General features: G+C 43.5%; 1 protein-coding gene across 1 annotated transcript in view; it reads right to left on the bottom strand.

The window, feature by feature from the left end:
• MSRB3 (methionine sulfoxide reductase B3) overlaps positions 1-24,373 on the bottom strand; it is a 102,132-nt gene that overhangs the window by 48,939 nt on the left and 28,820 nt on the right. The window contains 2 exon segments of the mRNA XM_054399525.1: positions 8,904-8,981; positions 10,872-10,980. Of these exon segments, the coding sequence (XP_054255500.1) occupies positions 8,904-8,981; positions 10,872-10,980 (187 nt within the window).

Here is a 24,373-nt window from a genome sequence, read left to right as displayed (position 1 = left end):
AAAAAGATGAAGCAAGAAGAAATCAATGTCCCATGATAACTTTACTACAATTTTTAATCCCCATCAGCCTTTTGTGGGGGACAGGCACCAAAAAAAAAAAAAAAAAAAGGAGAAACTCTTCCAAGTTTTAAGATGGGGTGATGGAACACTGGAAGAGGCTGCCCAGGGGGGTTGTGGAGTCTCCCTCTCTGGAGATATTCAAAACCCTGCTGGATGTGTTCCTGTGTGACCTGCTCTAGGTGCTCCTGCTCTGGCAGGGGGGTTGGACTGGATGAGCTTTGGAGGTCCCTTCCAGTCCCTAACGTTTTGTGACTCTGTGACCCTCAAGCTTCTTGGAGCTACCGAAGGCCTAGTAAACACCTGGATTTGGATGAGATCTGTTTGGTAATACTACCTGCTGACTGACTGACTGAGCCAGCAGGGTGCCCAGGTGGCCAAGAGGGCCTAGACCATCCTGGCTTGTATCATAGAATCACAGAATCAGTCAGGGTTGGAAGGGACCACAAGGATCATCCAGTTCCAACCCCCTGCCATGGGCAGGGACACCTCACACCAGAGGTGTGTCACAAGTAGTGTGGCCAGAAGGGAGTGAGGGGGAGGATTAGGGAAGTGATTGTCCCCTGTCTTCAGCACTGGTGAGACCACACCTTGAATACTGCATTCAGGTTTGGGCTCCTCACTACAAGACAGACACTGAGGTGCTGGAGCATGTCCCAGGAACAACAACAAAGCTGGTGAGGGGTCAGTGCACAAGTCTCAGGAAGATCAGCTGAGGGAACTGAGATTATTTAGCCTTGAGAAAAGGAGACTCAGGGGAGACTTTATTGTGATCTACCACTATGTGAAAGAAAGTTGTGATGAGGTAGATGTAGATGTCTTCTCTTGAGTAAAAAGCAGTAAGAGAAGAGGAAACAGCCCTCAAGTCATGCCAGGAGAAGTTTAGATTGGGTATTATGAACAACTGCTTCACCAAAAGCTTTGTCAAGCATTGGAAGAGGGGAGTCAGGCATTTAAAAGCTGTGCCCATGTGGCACTTAGGGACATAGCTTAGTGGTGGGCTTGGCAGTGCTGGGTGAACAGCTGGACTCAATGATCTCAAAGGTATTTTCCAACCTGAATGATTCTATGACCCCAGCACTGGCAAGAGCCAGCTGACTCCAAGTAAATATTATTAAACAGAAGCTGTTGGTTTTGACAAAGTTTTGTGAGGAAACTAAGAGTTAGACAGACAGGGTGGATGAAGTTGGTCAAGTAATGCTACTAGATCTTATTAGAGATGACCCAGTGTGAGGTGTCCCTGCCCCTGGCAGGGGAGTGGGAACTGGATGATCTTTGAGGTCCCTTCCAACCCTGACAATCCTATGATTCTGTGCTCCAGGAGCTACTTCACATGGGCTCTCTTAGCCAGCCAGCCAGTGCTGGTTTGTCATTTGCCCTGCTCAAAGGATATAAAGATTATTAAGAAAGCTTAGAGACCGTTAATTGAGCATTCAGCACTGGGGGAAGGAAATTCCTTGTACAGCTCTAGCCTGGTGAATGAACTCACAGAATTGTTCCAGTTGGAAAAGACCTTTAAGATCATTGAGTCCAACCACTAACTCCACCAAGTCTGGTGCTAAACCATTTCTCCCAGCACCACATCTCTTGCCTTTGAAACACCTCCAGGTGATTAAGATGACTTAATCATCTTGTATAGATATGTGGAAACCTTCATTAAAGAAGCTCTGAATACTTCTCATAGAATGGTTTGGGTTGGAGGGGACCTTAAAGATCACCCAGAGTGGTACAATGCTAATGGCACTGCACTGTTGCCCAGGTCTGCTTTGCTTTCCTCATGATTTGCTTTTGGATGTCTGAGAGATTTGGAGAAGATCTGCCACAGCCCAACAAAAACCAAATGAAAACATGGCATAAATAAGGGTGTTGCCATTTCTCCTCCTGTATGCTCATTACCAAGAATTCCATCCAGGAAGCAATAAAGGCAGCAGTGGGTGATTTATGAAGACTTGGAAATTCATTCCATGGCCCTAAAAATTGGAAACTGACACAACAATAATATTTCTTTTTCTTTTTTTTTTTTTTCTTTCTTTCTTTAAAGCAAATCATTCTCCCAGGCTTCCCAATTCCCATCTATACCACATCTTTCTCACACAGTCCTGCATATGGTAAAGGACACAACTGAAGTTTAATAAATATGGAACAGCTCCTCTGCTATGGCAATAGCAGGAGTCATGGATTTCATTCAGGCCCATTCTAACCTCCTGTCCTGGTTTGAGTTAGAACAGAACTAATTCTGCTCATTGATTTTGCTCTTCAGTTAAGCCTCTCCTAATTTGCTGCACTCTCTGAAGCTAACAGCATGGTTTTGCAGAGAGTGCCTGCTTCTAGAACTGACAAAACTTGCTGTTTATAGCTACTACTAAGGATCAAAGACTCTTGCTTAAACTTACTCCTACAGAAAGCAAATATTGTGTACCACACTGGGCTACTGCAAAAGAAGAAGTCACACCTGGGGGGAGGAATGGACAGGACAGGTGACCCTAAAGTGACCAACAAGATGTCCAACTGCATGTATGTCATACCCAGTATAAAGATGAGGGATCACAAAGGTTAAGCTTGCTTCAATGGCCAGCAGTGCAGGAGGACTCTGTCAGTTCTACCTTTGATCCCAATCCATGGGTTCCTAAATCCAGTTCCAAATTCCAACTCCTAAATCTGGTTTTCATCTGCCACTGAGACCAGTTTAGGACTTCTCCAGTGCCTGCCCCTAGCATCAGTGGTGACATTGACAAAAGAGCCTTCAAGAGGGGCCAGGCAGAAAGGGACCTGGGGGTACTGGGTGACAGTAGGCTGAACATGAGCCAGCAGTGTGCCCAGGTGGCCAAGAAGGCCAATGGCATCCTGGCCTGGATCATCAATAGTGTGGCCAGCAGGAGCAGGGAAGTCATTCTGCCCTGTGCTCAGCACTGCTTAGGTCACACCTTGAGTGCTGTGTCCAGTTCTGGACCCCTCAGTTCAAGAAAGATGTTGAGATGCTGGAAGGTGTCCAGAGAAGGGCAACAAAGCTGGGGAGGGGTCTGGAGCACAGCCCTGTGAGGAGAGGCTGAGGGAGCTGGGGGTGTTTAGCCTGGAGAAGAGGAGGCTCAGGGCAGACCTCATTGCTCTCTACAACTACCTGAAGGGAGGTTGTAGCCAGGTGGGGGTTGGTCTCTTCTCCCAGGCAACCAGCACCAGAACAAGAGGACACAGTCTCAAGCTGTGCCAGGGAAAGTTTAGGCTTGACCTTAGAAGTTCTTCATAGAAAGAGAGATTGGCCATGGGAATGTGCTGCCCAGGGAGGGGGTGGAGTCAACGTCCCTGGAGGTGTTTAAGAAGGGACTGGATGAGGCACTTATGGTCTGGTTGATTAGCTAGGGTTGGGTGATTGGTTGGATTTGATGATCTTGGAGGTCTGTTCCAACCTGGCTGATTCTGTGATTTTTTATATATATATATTTATATGTATTTCACTTGATGGTTGTCATTTTCATTAAAGCTAGTTTAGTTTTCTTTTCCAATTCATGAATCTCTCTCCCTTATTCCCTTTCTCTTCCCTTTTGGGAAGGGAGAGGGATTAATCAGGAGCACCTGTCATTTGTCTAGTGCTCAGCCCAGCTCTAAACCTTGACACCTCCTCTTACCACGACAGAATGGTGTTTTTCCATAATGTATGGAAAAATGCCTGGAAAAATTTAATTAGGTGCAACTTTGCAAATATACTTAGCTGCTAGAAAATGCTGAGGATTCCAGTGGTGTAGGTGGCTTTTTGTGAACTAACAAAGAAACACACAACCTTGTCCCAGAGGCTGCCCAGCCATGGAACACATGGCCCACAAAAAAATTAATATGAGCAGGTATTGGGCTGGAGCTCCTCTCCTATGAGGACAGGCTGAGAGAGTTGGGGTTGTTCAGTTTGAAAGGAAGGCTCTGAGGAGATCTCATTGTGGCCTTCCAGTATTTGAAGGGGGCTACAAGAAAGCTGGGGAGGGACTTTTTAGGGTGTCAGGTCAGAATAGGACTGGGGGAATGGATCCAAGCTAGAAGTGGGTAAATTCAGACTGGATGTTAGGAAGAAGTTCTTTACCATGAGGGTGGTGAGACACTGGCACAGGTTGCCCAGGGAGGTGGTGGAAGCCTCATCCCTCAATGTTTTTAAGGCCAGGCTGGATGTGGCTGTGATCAACCTGATCTAGTGTGAGGTGTCCCGGCCCATGGCATGGGGGGTTTGGAACTTGATGATCCTTGAGGTCCCTTCCAATCCTGACAATTCTGTGTTTGGGGTTTTCCCTGCTTGATTAGTCTTCTATCAGATCTGTGTGTTGCACCAAGACATGCTCCAGCCACATCAGGTGAGGTCCAGTGAAAAAACCACCCTAAAGGAAGGCGAGGGGAGCAAAGAAAGGTGAGGGGATCAGGGCTGCTTCTTTTAGCATAAGACTGCAGACAGATTGGAATAAATGTAACACAAAACCACCTAAGGGCTGGCTTGCAGAAAAGAAGGGCCTTGAGATTAGTTTATTGTCTCTCTTATTTATTGCTTTCTTTAGGCAGCTGTACTGGGATGTAGGAGACTGTCTGGCGTGAAAGTTCAGAGATGGAACAATTAGATTCAACAGCATGGTTATGGATTTTATGTGTGAGGCACCTTTGATTGTGGAAAAAACTCCAAGCATGCTCTCCATAAAGCTTGGGAGGTTTCTCATAACACTAGTACCAGTAGGTAGATGAAGAGATGTTAAACTCCTAATTGTTGCTTTTATCTTTCCTGTGATAGAGACAGAGCCCTGGTTTAGAGATGTACCAAAACCCAGGGTCTTTCATCTGCAGGGTAAAATTCATGTGTTCCCTGACCTCCTGTGTCACATGGTAATGAAACAACATAAATCAGAAATGTTAAAAGTTGAAGATTGTTAATATTACTGCTGAAGCTCCAGGCTCTTACCCGGTTAAACTGACAGGTCCCCAGGCCAAATGTATATATTTACAAATTACAACAACACAAAGGAAAAAGGGGAAAAAAAATCATGGACACCCAATGAGAAACAAATGGAAATTCCAAGCTTCAGATTGACTATCTGGAAAAAGGAAAGAAAGGGAAAAGGAAAAGGAAAAGGAAAAGGAAAAGGAAAAGGAAAAGGAAAAGGAGAGGAGAGGAGAGGAGAGGAGAGGAGAGGAGAGGAGAGGAGAGGAGAGGAGAGGAGAGGAGAGGAGAGGAGAGGAGAGGAGAGGAGAGGAGAGGAGAGGAGGAGGAGAGGAGAGGAGAGGAGAGGAGAGGAGAGGAGAGGAGAGGAGAGGAGAGGAGAGGAGAGGAGAGGAGAGGAGAGGAGAGGAGAGGAGAGGAGAGGAGAGGAGAGGAGAGGAGAGGAGAGGAGAGGAGAGGAGAGGAGAGGAGAGGAGAGGAGAGGAGAGGAGAGGAGAGGAGAGGAGAGGAGAGGAGAGGAGAGGAGAGGAGAGGAGAGGAGAGGAGAGGAGAGGAGAGGAGAGGAGAGGAGAGGAGAGGAGAGGAGAGGAGAGGAGAGGAGAGGAGAGGAGAGGAGAGGAGAGGAGAGGAGGAGGAAAAAATTAGTAAACAGCATACATTTTGCATTCTCCCATCTGTGTTTCCTTCTCACTCTTTAAGCTGTCTGGATTGAAGCAGTCACCAAGATACAGGAACCTACCTTCCCTAGTTGAGGAGGACATAATATACTGGTATTTTGGAGTCAGTAAACAAAAGAAGATAGACTCCTATCAGCCTCTCCATTTGTTCCCAGCCTTGCCAGCCACTTCAGACACTGGATGAATTTGATGTAGACCAGAGGCAGCAAGAGCTCACAAAGCTTTGAGGAGATTTCACAGAACCACAGAATTGTCAGGGTTGGAAGGGACCTTAAGGATCATCCAGTTGCAAACCCCCTGCTACAAGCAGGGACACCTCACACTACAGCAGGTTGCTCACAGCCACATCCAGCCTGGCCTTAAAAACCTCCAGGGATGAGGCTTCCACCACCTCCCTGGCCAAACCTGTTCCAGTGTCTCACCACCTACATGGGGAAAAACTTCTTCCTAACATCCAATTTGAATCTACCCACTTCTATTTTTTTTCCATTCCCCCCAGTCCTATCACTACCTGACTCCCTAAAAAGTCCCTCCCCAGCTTTCTTGTAGCCCCCTTCAGATCCTGGAAGGCTACAAGAAGGTCTCCTTGGAGCCTTCTCTTCTCCAGACTGAACAACCCCAACTCTCTCAGTCTGTCTCCACAGGAGAGGAGCTCCATCCCTCTGATCATCCTGGTGGCCTTCTCTGGACACCTTCCAGCACCTCCATATCCTTCCTGTAACAGAGGCTCTAGAACTGGACACAGTACTCCAGGTGGGGGTCTCACCAGAGCAGAGCAGAGGGGTAGAATCACCTCCCTTGCCCTGCTGGCCACACTTCTCTTGCTGCAGCCCAGGCTCTGGTTGGCTTTCTGGGCTGCAAGTGCTCACTGCTGGCTCATGTTGAGCTTCTTGTCCACCAGTACCCCTAAGTCCTTTTCTTCAGGGCTGCTTTCAAGCCAGTCTCTGCCCAGCCTATATTGATTTGGCTAAGGCCAGTCCAGCCTTGGGATACAATCAGCAAGGTGTTTTTTTCAGGTGCCCATTGGTCTGGTATTTATTAAAAATAAACCCCAACTTCCCTCTTTCCCTCTCCCTCCTCCCATAAAATCCATGGGAAGTCTCAAAGAGAATCTGAAAACAGGGACATTTCCATGTAGCTTATTTCACACAGAGAAATCCAGCTCATTAAGTCAAAAAAAAGGCAGGACTATGCCAAAGCATACTGTGCACTTGAGGTAATCATAGGTGAGTCTCAGATTGCATTTTCTCCCACATTAAATTAATTGTGAAAGCATCTGGAAACTAGGCCACATTCATATATGGGAACTTCACATTCATTTATGTGAGCTACTGCTGTCCAAATCTCACCCCACAAAAAACCACCTCTTACTCTTTCTCCAGCAGACAATACCTGGAGGTAGAAGGTGAAATCCTGGCTCCATTGAATTCATTTGCCAAACTTGAATTGACTTCAACTGAGACAGGATTTTCCTCATAAAGATTTAGCTACAGTAAGCCAGGCAGAGTAGAAAACCAGGTTATGGAGACTTTAGATCCCCACTTTGCAGCCCCAAGCCAAGAACCACAAGTAACACATGACAGGAGAATATTGCCTTGGCTGAGTCTGTCACGATCAGTTTTCCAGCTCAAAAGATTCAAGTTATTACTGAAGTTTCTGCAGGTAATCCTCCTAACAGAGGAATCAAACATAACAGAGATTAAGCACTGCTTTCCACTTTTACAGACAGCCTCTGGAGAACAACTATCACTGCCACATCTCATGATTCTGGAGCTACATCAATTTTATTCTTCTTTGTAACCTATTCCTGGCCTAAATTTCCCTATTGTTAGAGCTATCCTGCCCATCGTGCTTCATGCTGCTGTATGTGAGAGGCCCTGAGTCAGTGTGAACTGAGTGGAAAAAAAAAAGAAAAGAAAAAAAAAAAAAAAAGAAGGAAAAAAAACCCCAGAATTCTTCTTAACAATGTGAACACAAGTCAGAAATAAGAAAAAAAACATTGCAACTGAATCCATGCGCAACAATGCAGGGATGGAGAGAATTCAATGAGCACTGCTTCTAGCACCAAATTTAGGGCCATAATCTTAAGAGTACTTCTAAAGAGTATTTTTCATGCAAGACACAAAAGTGTGGTGTTTTATTATTATATTATTATTTATTATTATTATTTCCTTCATCATTGCTTCAGTTCCTAAAGCAGCTCTCCATGTGTGCTAATTGAGGTGGATGAAAATTCAAGCAGCAATGCAGTTTTCCTGGGTTTTGACTTCTTAACTGCTTTAATTCTAAAAAGAAAACCAAAACCAAACCCAAACAAACAAAACAAAACAAAACCACAAACCAACTACTTTCTTTTTTCTCCATTATTAGCATGGGTGCAGCATCATCACCCAGGATGCATATCTTAAAGCTACCTGTGAGGCTAAGAGACAAAACTCAGTATCTATTAAGTTACCTGTAGAGTTAAGAGCCAAAATTCAGTATCTATTAAGTTACCTGTAGGGTTAGGAGCCAAAATTCAGTATCTGTTAAGCTACCTGTAGGGTTAAGAGCCAAAACTCCGTATCTATTAAGTTACCTGGAGGGTTAAGAGCCAAGACTCAGTATCTATTGAGCTACCTGTAGGGTTGAGAGCCAAAACTCAGTATCTATTAAGTTACCTGGAGGGTTAAGAGCCAAAATTCAGTATCCATTAAGTTACCTGTAGGGTTAGGAGCCAAAATTCAGTATCTGTTAAGCTACCTGTAGGGTTAAGAGCCAAAACTCCGTATCTATTAAGTTACCTGGAGGGTTAAGAGCCAAGACTCAGTATCTATTGAGCTACCTGTAGGGTTGAGAGCCAAAACTCAGTATCTATTAAGTTACCTGGAGGGTTAAGAGCCAAGACTCAGTATCTATTAAGTTACCTGTAGGGCTAAGAGCCAAAACTCAGTAATCTATCAGCACAGAGGAGGGCTACATTATAATTGCTTGGCATAGCTGCATAGGGAAAAATAAAATTAAAAAATAAAATTAATACTTTTTCCCCCCCCTGTCAAAATACTTCTTTTACCTGACTGTTATGTTATCATCTCATTTATTTTTTTTATCTTTATCACAGACTAACTTTACTACGGCAGTATTACTTACATTGCTTCTCTGGTATCCCTTGACAGTTTGAATGACTTCAATGACCTTATGCAATTCTGTTAAGCACACAAAGCTTACACAGGAACACAGCACATAGACTAAGAGATAGAAATCTCAAAAACTGTATGCATACTCACTTGAATAAAGGAGTCCCACAAACAACACATTTGTATATTCCTTGAGCTTTGTGGTGTGTGTACTCCCCCTCAAAGGCACTGGGAAAACAACAACACTACATTTTAAACATAAATTAAGGAATTTTGAGGTTTGTTCTTTTTTTTTTTTTAATTATTAAATCAGCTAGGACTAATGTTACAGAAAGCTACTCCAATCTAAAAGTTGGCAGTTGTTTTTTATTAAAGGCAGCAAAAAAAAAAAGCAGGCACAGGAAAAGGTGAATGTCCTCATTAAGGGTGCCTCAAGCGTTGGGTATCATGCAAGAAAGGAAGCAAATTGTCCCACAGTCCCACACCAAGGGAGCAAAGAGCATCTCACAATACAAAACCAGGGGGGTTGTAAACACAGCTTGTTTGAGATGTAGCTCAAAGTGATGCACTTTCCTAGGTTGCCTTTAGGGATAGTGTTTGTGTGTGTGTGTGTGGGGTTCAGCTGTTAAGGCAGAGGTGTGAAGCGCCTGGGTGCCTGCCACCTGGGAAGCCGTGGTGCTGGGCCAGGCAGTGGATGAGCTGCTGAGGAGACAGAGGCATTGTAGCTGAAAATGAAATAATTGCTCCACGATTCCAAGCTGTGCACGCCTTATGTTTTTTAGTTGAAAAAGCAATATTCCAGCTTTAAGGGAATATTTTTCTAAGCTAACAATCTAAGAGGCTAGGAGGTCATTCGTCTAATACGAATCAGCTGCGCTAGCCCAACAAAAAGCCTATGTGCTCAGCAGCTTGTTTTTATTATCCTTTCACCCTTTTTATGAGGTCCAATTTTTTTTTTTTTTAATTTGTGGGTTTTTTTTTTTTTGCTTTTAAAATTTTTTTTTTTTATAAACAGGATTTTTAAGAATGACCTAATCTGTGATTGTTTGTGTGCATTAAATCACGTTGTCGGTGCCGTACACAAGAGTGAGGAGAGCCAGGGGGGGAAGCCAGGCCTCCCTGCAGAGGCTAACATATCCCTGCCCCTCTGGGACTGCAGGGGAATGAAGGAGGCTGGGGCAGAGAGGGGGAATAATTTCTGTCACACCCCACCCCCCCAGCAATTTCAGCCACCAGTGTGCACTGTCAGAAGAGTGCTGCTGATTAACTGGGACCCCATGTGTGGTAGAGAGCCCTTTCAGGTCATGAATGAAAACAAAACAAGCAGTTACATCATTAGGACGTTTGCAGCAGTGGTAGAGCCAGGGCCTTGTGCCAAGCTCAATGGTATAAATTAGACAACAACACACACACACACACACAAAAAATGGCTAGGCCTTGGCAAGTTACCTTCATGCTGGAATCAGCTGAGAGAGAGACTTTATTCACTATAAACAGTCTTGGAAGTGAGTCCTCTTTATATTCCTGCAGGACTCGGGGCTGGCTTCCAGCGACCAGAGCCATGTGAGGGCAGTTATTGAAAATTTTTGACATTCCAACCACAAATGAGCCAATAAATACCTTCTCCACATGTGCTTCAAAAAGAAATTGGAGTGGGGTGGAAAAGAACTAAATTATGCTACCTTCTTCCTGCAGCCAAAACGTCTATGCTTACAATGGCCACCTTCAAAACCCCAGCCCCCTGGCACGGGGCCGTTTCCCTCGTGGTTCTGCTCGCTGCAATGCCTTCCCAAAAAAGTCTACCTGAACTGCTATTACTTCCACACATTTTGTGGCAAACTGAAAACAGACTCTAAACACGAGCCTGGTGACTTTATAGGACATGCAGCGTTGATTAAAAGTCACCCCAAGACCCCTGGCCTCAGCCCCTTGCGCTACAGATGCTTGTCTTGGCAGCGGTGTTAATTTGTAGGGGTTAGTAAACAAGTGCAGAAATCCTGGGGAAAGGAAAACCCACAAATGGTGGTGGTAGGGAAGGTGAGGAAGCACCAGAGAGGAGGGGGAGAAAATAAAGATGCTTGTGTTTGGAGGACTTGGGTTTCCTTTGTCCTGCCTTACCTTTCAGTCCCCTTCTCCTGAGTGACATGGTATTGCAAGGGTGTCAGCCGCTTCCTCAGCTCCTCCTGGGAAAAGACCACCTTATAGTCCTTTTTATCCCTACATGACCCTGCAAAGGGAGAGGATATGGGAGAAGGAGCCTTTTTAGCTTAAATCCTGAATAATTGCTTTGGCAGACGGCCACAGCATAGCTTCTGCATTCACTTGTCAATGACCAGACGGGTCCCTAATGCACAAAGAACAGCTCAGCTGAACTGCAGCTGATTACTTCTTCAAATCCAAGTTTAAAGAAAAAGAAGTTTTGCTTGAGAGCCAGGTGATTCCACTGGAGCAGTGACAATGTGCTACAGCCAAAGCCCTTCCGTGTGTTACACACTGAACTGCTGAGCACAAAGTCATTCACAGAAATTAACATTTTTCCCACCACGAGAAAAAGAGGAAAATCTGTTAAAACAAACAAACAAACAAACAACAAAAACCACCTACAGCTGAAACGTTCTTTACAAGACATCTATATGGGAGACTTATGGTAATGGGCATATGATGTTCAGCCACAACATCCTACAATTGAATTACTCTTTAAAGTAGCTAAAAAACAATTCTAAATCTTTAGGATTCCAGTAAGGTTGATTTAACTTCCAGTCGCATCCTCATCCTTTTATTTCATAACATTAACCATTGCACTGTTTTTTTCTTTTTTTTGTTCCCACTGTTGAAGCACTGAGGAGCAAAGGAATTCCTTTATGCACAATTTCTTTATGTACAAAGCTATACAAAGGTTCAACAACAACTGGTAAAAATGACAGTTTCTAGTTAAATTACCCTCCTTTGGGAAAAAAAGAAACAAAAAAAATCTCAGCTTTGCTTTTCACACAGAAAATCCAAGGGGTACATAACAAAAAAACCAAAACCCAAAAAACCCAACAAGTTTCTAGAATGCAAAAATTCACATCATACCAGAAAAAAAAAATAACAATAAGCTTTCTTTTGAGAATGAAAACTCCCAAAGAAGTAATAGAAGTTGCCAAATATTTGAGTAACTCTGATAATTACTTGCAAAAAAAAAAAACAACAACAATGATCTGACAAAAAAAAAAAAACAAACACCAAAACCAAAGGCACTCTAATTATGACAGTAATTAAAATATGGTACAATTAGAAATAAACAGCCTGAACCAAAATAATTTTTTGCTGGTAATGTGTGTAACACTTATAAAAAGACCAATTGTGTTCCCAAAGTAGAGGGAACAGAGCTACCCATCTGTATGTCATTTAGTACAGGAGAGGCAATGGCAGGTTTAAATTACATGGTATTGGATTGCAATTTCCTAACATTGGATGCTTTTCTGCTTTTTTACCTTGAGTCATTACTAAGGAGTGTTCATAAAAAGTAGCTTAAAGCACAGATGCTTGCAAATCATTTAAGAAAAGATGTTTCTTTCTTCCTCCTCTTCCCCCCCCCCCTCCTCCCTCCCCTCTTTTCTCATTTTTCTAATGTGTGGGGGGTGGGTGAATAAGGGAGAGAGGAAAAAAAAATAATGCTGTTGGTCACTACTGACTAACCCTAGGAAGTATTTTCAGGAAGGGGAAAAAAAAAAAGTAAAATTGAAAACATCTGATTGAAGTAAATAGTGCAAACATAAAAAGCTTTGCTAGTGAAAGAAAGGTATTGAAAAGTGACTTTATTTCATAGATTAGAAATTACTTTTGATCTAAACATTCCTAAAAACAGATTGTTTTCTACTCTGAGCCATCTCATTAGCTGTGCTGCAGAGCCTTGGTTTTAATGGCAGGCTTTGAAAGAGCACTGCTGTATGCCTTTGTTAGCCCCAATCTTATTTGGGAGAGGGATAAAGATTTCATTCCACGTCTCTTTGTTTGTCTTTCAAGAACCACTAAAGCAGTATTCACACAAATTTTGCAGGAATGTGCCCTGTGCCATAGCTTACAAATTATTTGGTTTTGGTGCACTTAAAGGTCACTTTCCAAATTAGCAAAATTTTCCTACATCCTGGCTTTTCAACCTTAAATGTAAATATTGTTTCCTAACTGTAAGTGAGGTTTGTTCTTTATAACATTTGGTTGCTTATTTAAAGATGTCAAATGCTGGAGGTTTTTATTCTCTGAACTCCAGGACTAAGAAGTCTTTTAAAGTACAGCTAGCAAGGAAAGGAAGCATATGCATTACATAAATACCTATTGTTATGCTGCATTACACAGCTCAGAAAGAAACTGTTTGAGAGATAGCATTTCATCTGTAATTTCAGTGTTCAAAAGCAGTCCTAGAGAGCAACAAAGAATCTTACAAACAAACCACCTCTTCATTAAAAAAAAAAAAAAATTCTATTTGATCTTCAGATGTTGAAAAAAAAAAAAAAAAGAACCAAACCCAACCCCAAATTAAATATAACTTCACTTTGGAAAATCTCAGGGAATATCTTGAATGTATTCAAGAATGCTCAGCATTCCTTCTTTACTCTCCTTGAGTAATTTTTCACAGAAACATTCAGGTTGGAAAAGCCCTTCAGGAACACCAAGGCCAACCCAGAACCCTACTCTACAAGGCTCACCCCTAAACCACAGCCCCAAGCACCACAGCCAAACCACCTTCAAACACAGCCAGGCTTGGGGACTCCACCACCTCCCTGCCCAGCACATTCCAATCCCTGACCATTCTTTCTGAAAAAAAAGTTTTTCCTAATATCCAGTCTAAACCTAACCAGTCATAGCTTAGGGCTATTCCCTCTTGTTCTATCACCTGTGAGAAGAGACCAGCACCAACCTCTCCACAACCTCCTTTCAGGTAGTTGTAGAGAGCAATGAGGTCTCCCCTCAGCCTCCTCTTTGCCAAACTAACCATCCCCAGCTCCTTCAGTCTCTCTTCATCAGATTTATTCTCCAGGCCCTTCCCAGCTTCCTTGCCCTCCTCTGCCCTGCCTCCAGCACCTCCACATCTCTCTTGGATTCAGGTGCCCAAAACTGGACACAATACTCAAGGTGTGGCCTCCCCAGAGCTGAGTCCCAGGGGACAATCCCCTCCCTGCTCCTGCTGGACACAGCATTTCTAATCCCAGCCAGGATGCCTTTGGCTTTCTTGGCTACCTGGGCACACTGCTGGCTCATATTCAGTTCCTCTGGTTTAGAAATTTGGTGTTCTCCAGTCAAGGGGTTCACTGCATGCACAAGGAAATGTCTATACACCACCTGATCTGTGGCATAGATCAGCAGTAGGAAGTGTGTTATAAAAGATTTTTTTCCCCATTGCTGTTAATAAATAACTGTGTGGTGTCCAGTACTGACAAGTATTTATGCCTGCAGGAGAATTCTGCCAAACTGCACTGGAGTAAACTGCAACCCACCCCAACAAAGGACTCCACAGGTCTGTAATTTAATGGAGTAAAATTACATTAGCAAAAAGCTACAGTTGCACCTCAAATGATAAAGGAAATCTCTTGGTCCAGCTCTAGGCATTCAAGACCAGCCCTATTCAATTAATTCACTTATTACATAACTGCTAGCAACAACAACAACAACAAAAAATAGTTCAGTAAATGAACTTCACTGCTTCCATATTGTCAAAGAGCCAAGGAGGTAAAGCAAGACTCACTTCTGACTGTACAGGGCTTAAGGACATTTTATCTGACGCCTACAAGCCTCCATCAAATACAATGAATCCTAAAAATCAATGGGTGAGATTCTAGGAATACAGTCCTTTGGTTAGGAAGAAAAAAAATCACAGGCAAGAGGGACAAAACTGTTCAACTTGTAGCACAAGAATGGCTGCCTCCATTTTCTTCAGCTGTTCAACAGCACAATGAGATGTCTGCTACATTCAAGCCAACTGTCTGTATCTTGGGAAGGCACAACATGAAGCTACCCAAATACCTGTCCAAGAACAGAATCATAGAATCATAGAATCAGTCAGGGTTGGAAGGGACCACAAGGATCATCCAGTTCCAACCCCCCTGCCATGGCCAGGGACACCTCACACTACATCAGGCTGCCCAGAGCCACATCCAGCCTGGCCTTAAACACCTCCAGGGATGAGGCCTCAACCACCTCCCTGGACAACCCATTCCAGGCTCTCACCACTCTCATGGGGAAGAACTTCTTCCTCACATCCAGCCTGAATCTCCCCACTTCCAGCTTTATTCCATTCCCCCCAGTCCTATCACTACCTGATAGCCTAAAAAGTCCCTCCCCAGCTTTCTTGTAGTCCCCTTTAGATACTGGAAGGCCACAAGAAGGTCACCTCAGAGCCTTCTCTTCTCCAGACTGAACAGCCCCAACTCTTTCAGTCTGTCTTCATAGCAGAGGAGCTCCAGCCCTCTGCTCATCCTGGTGGCCCTTCTCTGGACACCTTCCAGCATGTCCATATCCCTCTTGTAATAGGGGCTCCAGAACTGGATGCAGTACTCCAGAAGAGGGAAAGTGCCACTTGTAAAGCAGCTGTTATAATACCCATTACTAAAGCAGAGCACAAAGGTGCAGGCTGCCCACCTTCCTCAGTTTGGTTCCCCAAAGGAGGGACCAGCTATGTATGGGCTGTGGAAAAGGCTCCCATACAGGCAACAAACTTCTTCAGGAATGCAGTCATAAAGACAGGTTCATTTGTAGGTTATACAGCTGAAGGCAGAAGACAGCCATCAGTTTTAGAAGGAAAATGCCATCAGTGCAATTACATTAAAGGTGAGATTAAAGTAAACACACTGTGAGAATAACAGAGTGTTATTCAGAGGCTGGACTCATTGGATCTGTATCAGGACTCTGAGGTGGATCTCACTTGTTCCTTGGAGGCGATGCTCTCAGCAATGACTTTTGTAGAAAAGTCTAGGACTGCTATACTCCTAACTCCAGTTAGATGCCACTATTAGAGGAGGTGAATGCTGGCCTACAAGGGCAAGGCAAAATTCCCTTTACATTCTCTGCATGATCAGAGGCAGACTAAAGCTCTAGTCAGTGTAGCTCGGCGCTTTGGTTGGGCTCATTGCTCTGCAGAAGAACAGTGCACAGGCAACTGTTCCACCAACAGGCACCACCATGTCCACCTGAGGCCACCTGCCTTCAGCCTTTTGCCAACAGTTACAGCAGTGATAAAAGCTGTGAAGATCTTGGAGCAAGACAGAAGGTTCTGCCAGGAGAAGACCAGGATCACAAATCTTAATACATAAATACAAAAGAGAAGAAAAAACCCCAGCCTTTTCCAGGCTTCACAGCACTCCTGTGCTTAGGAAAGGCTTTATCTGAAAAGCAGCACCATGCACACTGCCATTTGCTGTTCACCTGCAGACTAGGGACATTTCAGAGTTCAGCTCTGGAGTCCTCTTGTATACAGAGGAAACGAATAGCAATTATTTTCTGGGTGTTGACCAGATAATGAAGATATTAAGCATCTCAGCTCAGATATAAATCCCAGTTTCAACTGACCTTTTCAGATCTGTCGTTCATAACACAAGTGTGTGCTATTTCCTCCCATCTAAGTGGCATTTTGCCTGATGGCTTTCCTCCTTCAAAGTCCTTTGAGTTTTTTTTCTAACGATTTTCTCTTCTGTTTTGTTCCTTCCTATCACTGAAATGAACATTTCAGTTAGGTGGAGGACACAGCACACATTTTCCTCCTCCTATGTATGCTTATGTTCCACTGGTATTAATGGACATTGCAGTCGTGCACTGAGCACACACCATTAAGACTTCCTGAATTAAATGCAGCAAGATCAAATGCTACAGCAAGAGCACGGTCATAAAATAAATCAGGCTTCTAGTTTTCAGTACTGCTTCTTTTAATATACCCAAGCAGGGGCTTTTTTAGGGGCCTTCCAGCATATTTTATTATTTATATACAACCTCAGCCCCAATCCTGCAATGTGACCTGTGAGGGCAGACCCTTAGGAGTATGCATAGCTCCAACAACTACATAATGGTCTATTAATGTACATTAATGTAGATTACAGAATCTGGCTCTAAGTATCCATCCCTCTGCTTCCCAAAGCTTGTTGCCTCACAAGTAGGTCCTGCTTGAGCCATCAATAATAAATTGCCTCAACCTGACATGAAGAGGAATACTGCAAAGTTAAAAAATATCATAGAATCATAGAATCAGTCAGGGTTGGAAGGGACCACAAGGATCATCCAGTTCCAACCCCCCTGCCATGGCCAGGGACACCTCACACTACATCAGGCTGGCCAGAGCCTCATCCAGCCTGGCCTGAAACACCTCCAGGGATGGGGCCTCAACCACCTCCCTGGACAACCCATTCCAGGCTCTCACCACTCTCATGGGGAAGAACTTCTTCCTCACATCCAGCCTGAATCTCCTCACTTCCAGCTTTATTCCATTCCCCCCAGTCCTGTCACTACCTGATAGCCTAAAAAGTCCCTCCCCAGCTTTCTTGTAGCCCCCTTCAGATCCTGGAAGGCCACAAGAAGGTCACCTCGGAGCCTTCTCCTTTCCAGACCAAACACCCCCAACTCTCTCAGTCTGTCTCCATAGCAGAGCAGCTCCAGCCCTCTGCTCATCCTGGTGGCCTTCTCTGGACACCTTCCAGCATGTCCATATCCCTCTTGTAATAGAGGCTCCAGAACTGGACACAGTACTCCAGGTGGGGTCTCACCAGAGCAGAGCAGAGGGGGAGAATCACCTCCCTCACCCTGCTGGCCACACTTCTCTTGCTGCAGCCCAGGCTCTGGTTGGCTTTCTGGGCTGCAGGTGCTCACTGCTGGCTCCTGTTGAGCTTCTCATCCACCAGCACTCCCAAGTCCCTCTCCTCAGGGCTGCTCACAAACCAGTCACTGCCCAGCCTGGATTTGTGCTTGGCATTGCCTTGACCCAGATTCATATATTGTTTTAAGTAAATACCCTTGTGGATGCTATCACTATTACTCAGCATTCTTAAAAGTGGGATCTCTGATTCTTATTATTTGAAATTGAATTTACACAGTTTCTGCCTTATACCCTTATAACACCCTTACAGATGCTATCGCTATCACTCAGGATTCTTACAAAAGTGGGATCTCTGATTTTTATTATTTAAAATATTTAAATTAATTTATTTAAATGTCATTATTATTTTAAATGTAATCATGCCTCATGTTTCCAGTTTTGCCTCTTTCTCTGCAGCCTTTAGTCTGCAGCATTGGGAGAAACAGCGCAGTGTCCTCTCACTGCAAACAAGCCAGGAACTGCTGATTTAGTTTAAAAAAAAAAAAAAAAAATCCAAAAAAGGAACAACTCTTGAAAATGTAAATCAGTGTAAACAGTTCTATTAGCTTGTAAGATGGCAAAGGCTGTTTTACAGAACCTGTGCTTGACGTGATCCATCTTTTTACAATCCCATCCCGACCCATTTTAAATTATCCAAGCATGCTTCTGACTGGGATAGATGCTGCAAAAAGAACTCTGGAACGTTGGGAGGTCGTGAAAAAGTAAGATCCAAACTTCATCATTAAAAAAAAAAAAAGCCAACAAAGCCTTGTAAATGTTTTACACATTGAAACACAGACCTGTGTTTCTTCTTGGAGGGATGGTTCCTCTGCTTTCTTGCTGTAGGTAGCTAACTCCCACTCACTGTCAAAACACCATTTGCAGTTTCATGCAAGCATTAGGGGTAATGGGGCCAAGACCACTGCCACTATATTGTGTGCTGAAAATCCAAAAGCTGGGTACCAGTTATAATTTAGGGTCAAATGCCAGGTTCTATCTTAAAAAGAACACCACTCCCAAAATTAACTGTCTTTAAAAAAAATAAATTAAAAATGTACGTAGCACCCAGCAGGGCTGCATGGTCACAAGGGAGGGGCAAGCCCTTTCCTTTGCAGATCTGCAAGCTTCCCATGCAACCCAGTAACAGAGCTGTCAGATTTATTTTTCCCACCTGGTCATGAGAATGGCTCATGTTTTACACAAATGTGTATACATACATGTAGTCACCATCAAAGATCTCCCACGTCAGACAGCAAATTTCTCAAGCACTAAAAAATGTAAAATACTAATCCCCAAATTCCCAACTAACAAATCTCCTCCATGCATTCCTTCTCTTTGCAAAGAAAGGGGTATTGGAACCCCAAAGACAGTGGTACTGGAACCCCAGGTGTCACAGTACAGATGGAGGTGGTGGAAGCACTATCCCTGGAAATTTTAAGGCCAGGCTGGATGGGTTTCTGAGCAACCTGATCTAGTGTGAGGTGTCCCTGCCCACAGCAGGGGGTTGGAACTAGATGATCCTTAGGATTCCTTCCAACCCTGACAATTCTATGATTCTGTGAACATCCATGGGAACAGAAACTGCCTTATTGTTTCTGTAGGTCTGCAAGTGTCTTTGTGGCAGGTTACATGGTCAAGGGAGCCACACAAGCAAAAAAAAAAAAAGAGACAACCTGGAAAAGAAATCTGCAGGTGCTTCACCTTCCTGTGAATGTAAAACCCAATGAACAAAAGAGAGAAGCTCTCTCTGTAGTGGGGAAGGGGGAAAGGAGTGCAGTTCTCTTTGTCCTCTCCTTGGATGTCTACTTGACTTTATCTCACAGTAATGAAATAAATGTCACCACCAGCCACCATCTTGGTTTCACAACCTTCCCAAATTATAACCAGGACTCCACACCACCCTGTGCTGGCCAGTTAAGGCAGCATCCCTTGGGGCTTTTTGGGCTGCTCTCCTCACTGCAGCGAAGGCAGCATGTGGCTGCTCAGTAGAGGTTAGTGAAGAGAAGAACTTTCAGTTAAGTAGAGCAAAAGCTCATTATGTTATTAACTGCCACTTCTGTTACCATTCCTGCTGAGATGGCCAAAGACTGAGTGCATGAGGCAGCTGACCTATTTGCCTTACTCTTGGATGCAAACCAGGCAAGACAAGATCAAGATCTATTGGTACAGCAGTGTAAGCGGGGGGAACATTTACATATAATGATGGATTTCTCTTCCTCTCTCCCCTAACAGATAAAACAGACTTTTGTTTTGCTGATATGATCCTAGCACCTTTCACAGGTGCTACATTTGTTTGAGTGAAAAACAAAAAAGGCAGAGACACTGAGCTCTCTGTATCTGGTCAGCAGATTTCTGTCAGAATCAATAAAAAGGTGCAAAACATAGGGAAAGGCATTTTATTAACAGCAGAATTAGGCTGTATTTACTAAAAGTTCTCTGTGCTACCTTTTGCATTTAAAATATTTCAGTAAGCCATCAGAGAAGTCTGTCCATGTGGCTTTATTAATAATGGTTTAACCTCGCAGCAGAAACAATTAAAAGAGTCAGCATCTGCCAGCAGTTGCCACAGATGTGTAGCTTATTGTGGCATCCAGGCTGCTGCTAACTCCTCCTGCTGCTTCCTCCACAACAGTGATGTGTGGCCTGTGAGATAAGCACCTCAAGAATTAAGGTGCCACGATCTATACGTGGGATGGGGCTGAAGGCAAGGAGCGGTGAGAGGGAGGTCTGTCTTCTCCTCCAATTCCCAACCACAGCCCAGATCTAACCCCCTGCAAATCTCGGTCTGTCTCCCACTGTGCAGGAACCCTTTTAGCAAAGACACAAGCAGGCACAGCCTGCTCCATGGCCTTTCATTCCACATCTCCAAGCACTGAGGGACATATGCAGGGTGAGGGCAGGAATGGCTGGAACGTGCTGTGCTCCAGATGCTGCTCTGCTATGGCCACCATGGAAAACACTGCAGCCCCCTTCCCTCTCAATCTGCATCAGTACTGAAGGTAGAGAAACAACCAAAAAGGTTAGGAATTGCCAACTTCTTTCCCTAGTGGGCCTTCTGGACTTCCCTATGTTTCTGTAACATTCAGCCATGCTTTATAGGTCAGGAAGATGGGGTGAAGCCCTAGAAAGGGCTTTATGCAGACTCAGTTAAGCCCTTCCCCACTCCTTGACCTAGACCAGAGCACTGCAGTACACAAAGCTGCCAGTTCTGGACCTGGGCTGCCAGCAGCTATGTTCTCATAAGAATGTCTCCTCCAGCTGGAGCAGGGGGCACCTTTGCTCCCCAGCCATGTACCCTTTGCCAACACAGCTTCTTTTGAAGAAAATCACAAGATCAGAGACGTGTTTAGTCTGGAACTAAGAACAAACACTTTCTACTTCTTAAGCGTCTCTGGGACACAATTCCTCTCTAGTTGTTTCCCCCTAAATTACTACCTGTGCTGTAGCAGCCTGTGGCTAATCTAACAGCTAAATTATGGTAGTGTTTGTGTCTCTGGTGCCTGACTCCTAGTCCACACTTAAGACCCATCAAATTCCAAGCTCCGAATGAGCTCCTGGATCATCTCTTCCATCACTTCCTAACATACTCTTATTGACTTGAAGGTTCACACTTCCATCTTGCACATTTCCTTCCTTGCTCTCCCTCAGCTTAGCAATGTAGAAAAACTCCTTCCTTTTTCTGTGCTGTCATGTCTCCACCACATGCTTTTCTGCAACCTCCATCATACACTCCTCTGAGAAAGGGAAAACCCAGGGACTGCTTTTAATTGAAAGGGGGAAAAAAAAAAGTGAAGGCAGACTTTAAAGGACTTCACAGAACTCCTGTTATAAACAGTCCAATAACTAAAGAAGTAGCTTTTCATGGGAAACTTTCAAACATGGAAACACCACTAGTGCTGAAACTTCATCTTTTCCATACCCAGCTAAGCAGAAAGCACAGAAGGCCTGGGCTGCAGAGGGCACAGGAGTGGAACGCAGGAAATTTATGAGCTCCCAGAATTAAAACATTCCTGCAAGAAGGGTAGAAATGGCTTGTGGTGGGTCCTTCATGGGAGCAGGAAGGGGATGTAAATGACCTTAAGATATCTGTCAGGGAACACATTAAGGAATTGGCTCTATGCGTGGTCTGGGAGCACAAGAAACATCTCATCAGCCCTCTGCTACTCAGTGCCAGAGCCACTGAGGAACCTCTCTCCTCAGACCAAGCAGGGATGAGCTCCTGTCTGTTCAGAAGATGAGGGACAGTGCAAAACTCCAACAGAACAAGGGGTTAAGAAAGGGGAAAAAACAGGGTACAAACCTTAGGGTACTAACAAAAAGGGTACATTAACAAAGGGTTTCTGGTCTTTATGATCCCAAGTTTTGCAAGCATCAGGCACAACAAAAGTATTACTCCCAGTGAGCTATCTACAAACACATTTCATTCTGAACTGCATTAAAGAAGACATTCCAGACTGAATACTACTGTAAAAAAAGAAACATTTGTAAATACAGAATAACACTGAATTTGCTCCCACTCAGACAGTTATAGATAATTTTAAAAACCAATTTGCAAATACTAATGTTATTGCTCTATTATGACAATACAGCATTCTACTGTCAGATGATTAGGAGGCAGACAGACACACAGGCAGCTATGTAATGATGACACATGAACAGCTTCACATGCTACTTAATATTGTGCTCACATAGTGCTCATTTTCAAGACACTTTTCAAGCATTTCTCAAATTCCTCTGAACTGCTGGGAGGTAGTAAACTACAGAAATTTGTAAGGCTGTTATTTCAAGTTTAAAAATCAATTTTGGTTCCAAATTGGTGTTTGTTTTTTGTTTTGGTTTGGTTTGGTTTTAAATAAGCTTCACAGAAATGAGTTTTAATGTTTGCCCTCCCCTAACCAGTACAGGAAGCTGAGACCGTGTACAACATATTTAAACCCAGAGCAAAATTTTTTTAATGCTCAGGATATAAACCCCAGAAAAATAGGGATTTGTAATGAAAACATGGACAGGCATTTAACCATAGCCATACTGGTGGGTTTTGGTATACAACATTAGCAGTCTTTACTTTTATTTTCTTTCAGACCATATGAACAGATATCTGTAATAGTACATCCTTGGTGACACACATTACAGAGAGCTAGGGGAAAGTTAAAACAAACATCATGGAAAATACATCTCTGAGCACAGAAACACACAACATGAAATGTTTAGACATACTTAAGTCACACAAAGGTTGGTAGCAACCACTGTACTTTGAACACACAGGGCTAAGGGCTTTTCTAGACTTTTTTTTTTGTTGTTGTTAAAGCCAGAGCTGGCAAATGCTACCCACAGAGATAATTTCTCTGACACGAGCAGTTTGAGAGTTCAGAGGGACAAATGCGTAGGAATAACTCATGTGCAGCTGTTTGCTCCTCAAAGCAATTCTTTATGTCAACAGATTACCATTAAGAATCCAGTTTTGAGACCCACCTGGTAATTTTCTATTCACTAACCATTTCAATTTCATGAAAAGATATTATACTGAAACTTGGATTTAACAAAGGTTTCATAAAACCAGTTATGAGGAACTACACTGTATAGTTTTATAAACACTTAACACCATATGCCCAGCACCATCTTCATACAGATGTATTGTAATCTAATCCTAGAAAAGTGTGGTTTCCTACCAGGAACTTTAGTAATTAAACACCTCACAACAATTTCATATTATCTAGGTCTTTATTATTTCATACAGAAAAAAAAAATCTAAGTCTACCCCTGTAATTTCTTCATCATTACTTAATTTTACAAGCACCATAACTTCCTTTCATCTACATGAGAGGAAAAGCCAAATTATCTCATGCAAAAAAAAAAAAAAGTGATGTAAGCAGCACAACATTCAAAGTGTTAAAGAAATAAAGGATTTTTTTTCTTAATTGTTTTTTTTTTTTTTAAAGAACTGAAAGCCCATAGTAATTAGAAGACACAGCAAAGCAGAATAAGCTACCTCTTTACTTTATAGCTTGGTGGTCTGCTACAGAAAACACATGTACATGGCTTCTGCAAAATCATTACTTGTCCCAGTTACTTGTTGGGATGCATTCAAGCAGCTGAAGTAGTTCTTACATTAGAAAAATTTTTGGGAGCTTTTGGTGTTTTGTTGTGGTTTTTTGGTTGGTTGGTTGGTTGGTTTTTTGGAGGGGGGGGTTGGGTTTGTAAAAGATTTAATTTCTGTGAACTAAATCCTGGCAGGTGCTGAGTGCATCCTACATTTCCAAAGCAATTTAAAGCCTTCAACTCTTAATCAAGCAGGCACAAGGGCTGACACTTCTACATCACACCTCGGGCACAACAGGGCTGGAATGGTTACTGGCGATGAAGAAACCTTGAACCAACGTGAAAGCAGTTTGCGTACAAGCGCAGAGTGATTTCCCCCAATGCTCACGCTTTTGTTCAAATGCTTCTAAACGTTCCTAAGGTCTCAGGGTCTACTTTATGTGTGAATGACTGCTAAACGAGAAAGCTTTCCATACAGTGGCTCGGCGTGCAAACCTGCATATGCTTAGTGCCATCTACTGGGAGTGCCTGCTCAGGCTCTTAACGTTACTGCGTCTGCTATGTAAACAAAAGGTTACAGGCAACCCGGGCACTGGGGTTTGCACATATTGAAACGTTTAGTCCTAACTTCAGACCGGGGTGGGGAAAAATATATGTATATATTTAAAATACAATTTGGAAGAATAGATCCGCACTCCAGGTGCTAAGACACAGAAAAGGAGCAACCAGTTTTGGGCTTCCCAGGTCAAGAGAGACAGAGAAC

The sequence above is a fragment of the Indicator indicator genome, chromosome 3, assembly GCF_027791375.1.
Source record: "Indicator indicator isolate 239-I01 chromosome 3, UM_Iind_1.1, whole genome shotgun sequence".
Taxonomy (NCBI): domain Eukaryota; kingdom Metazoa; phylum Chordata; class Aves; order Piciformes; family Indicatoridae; genus Indicator; species Indicator indicator.
Note: the sequence above shows the minus strand (reverse complement) of the source record. Positions and strands in the feature narration are given on the sequence as shown.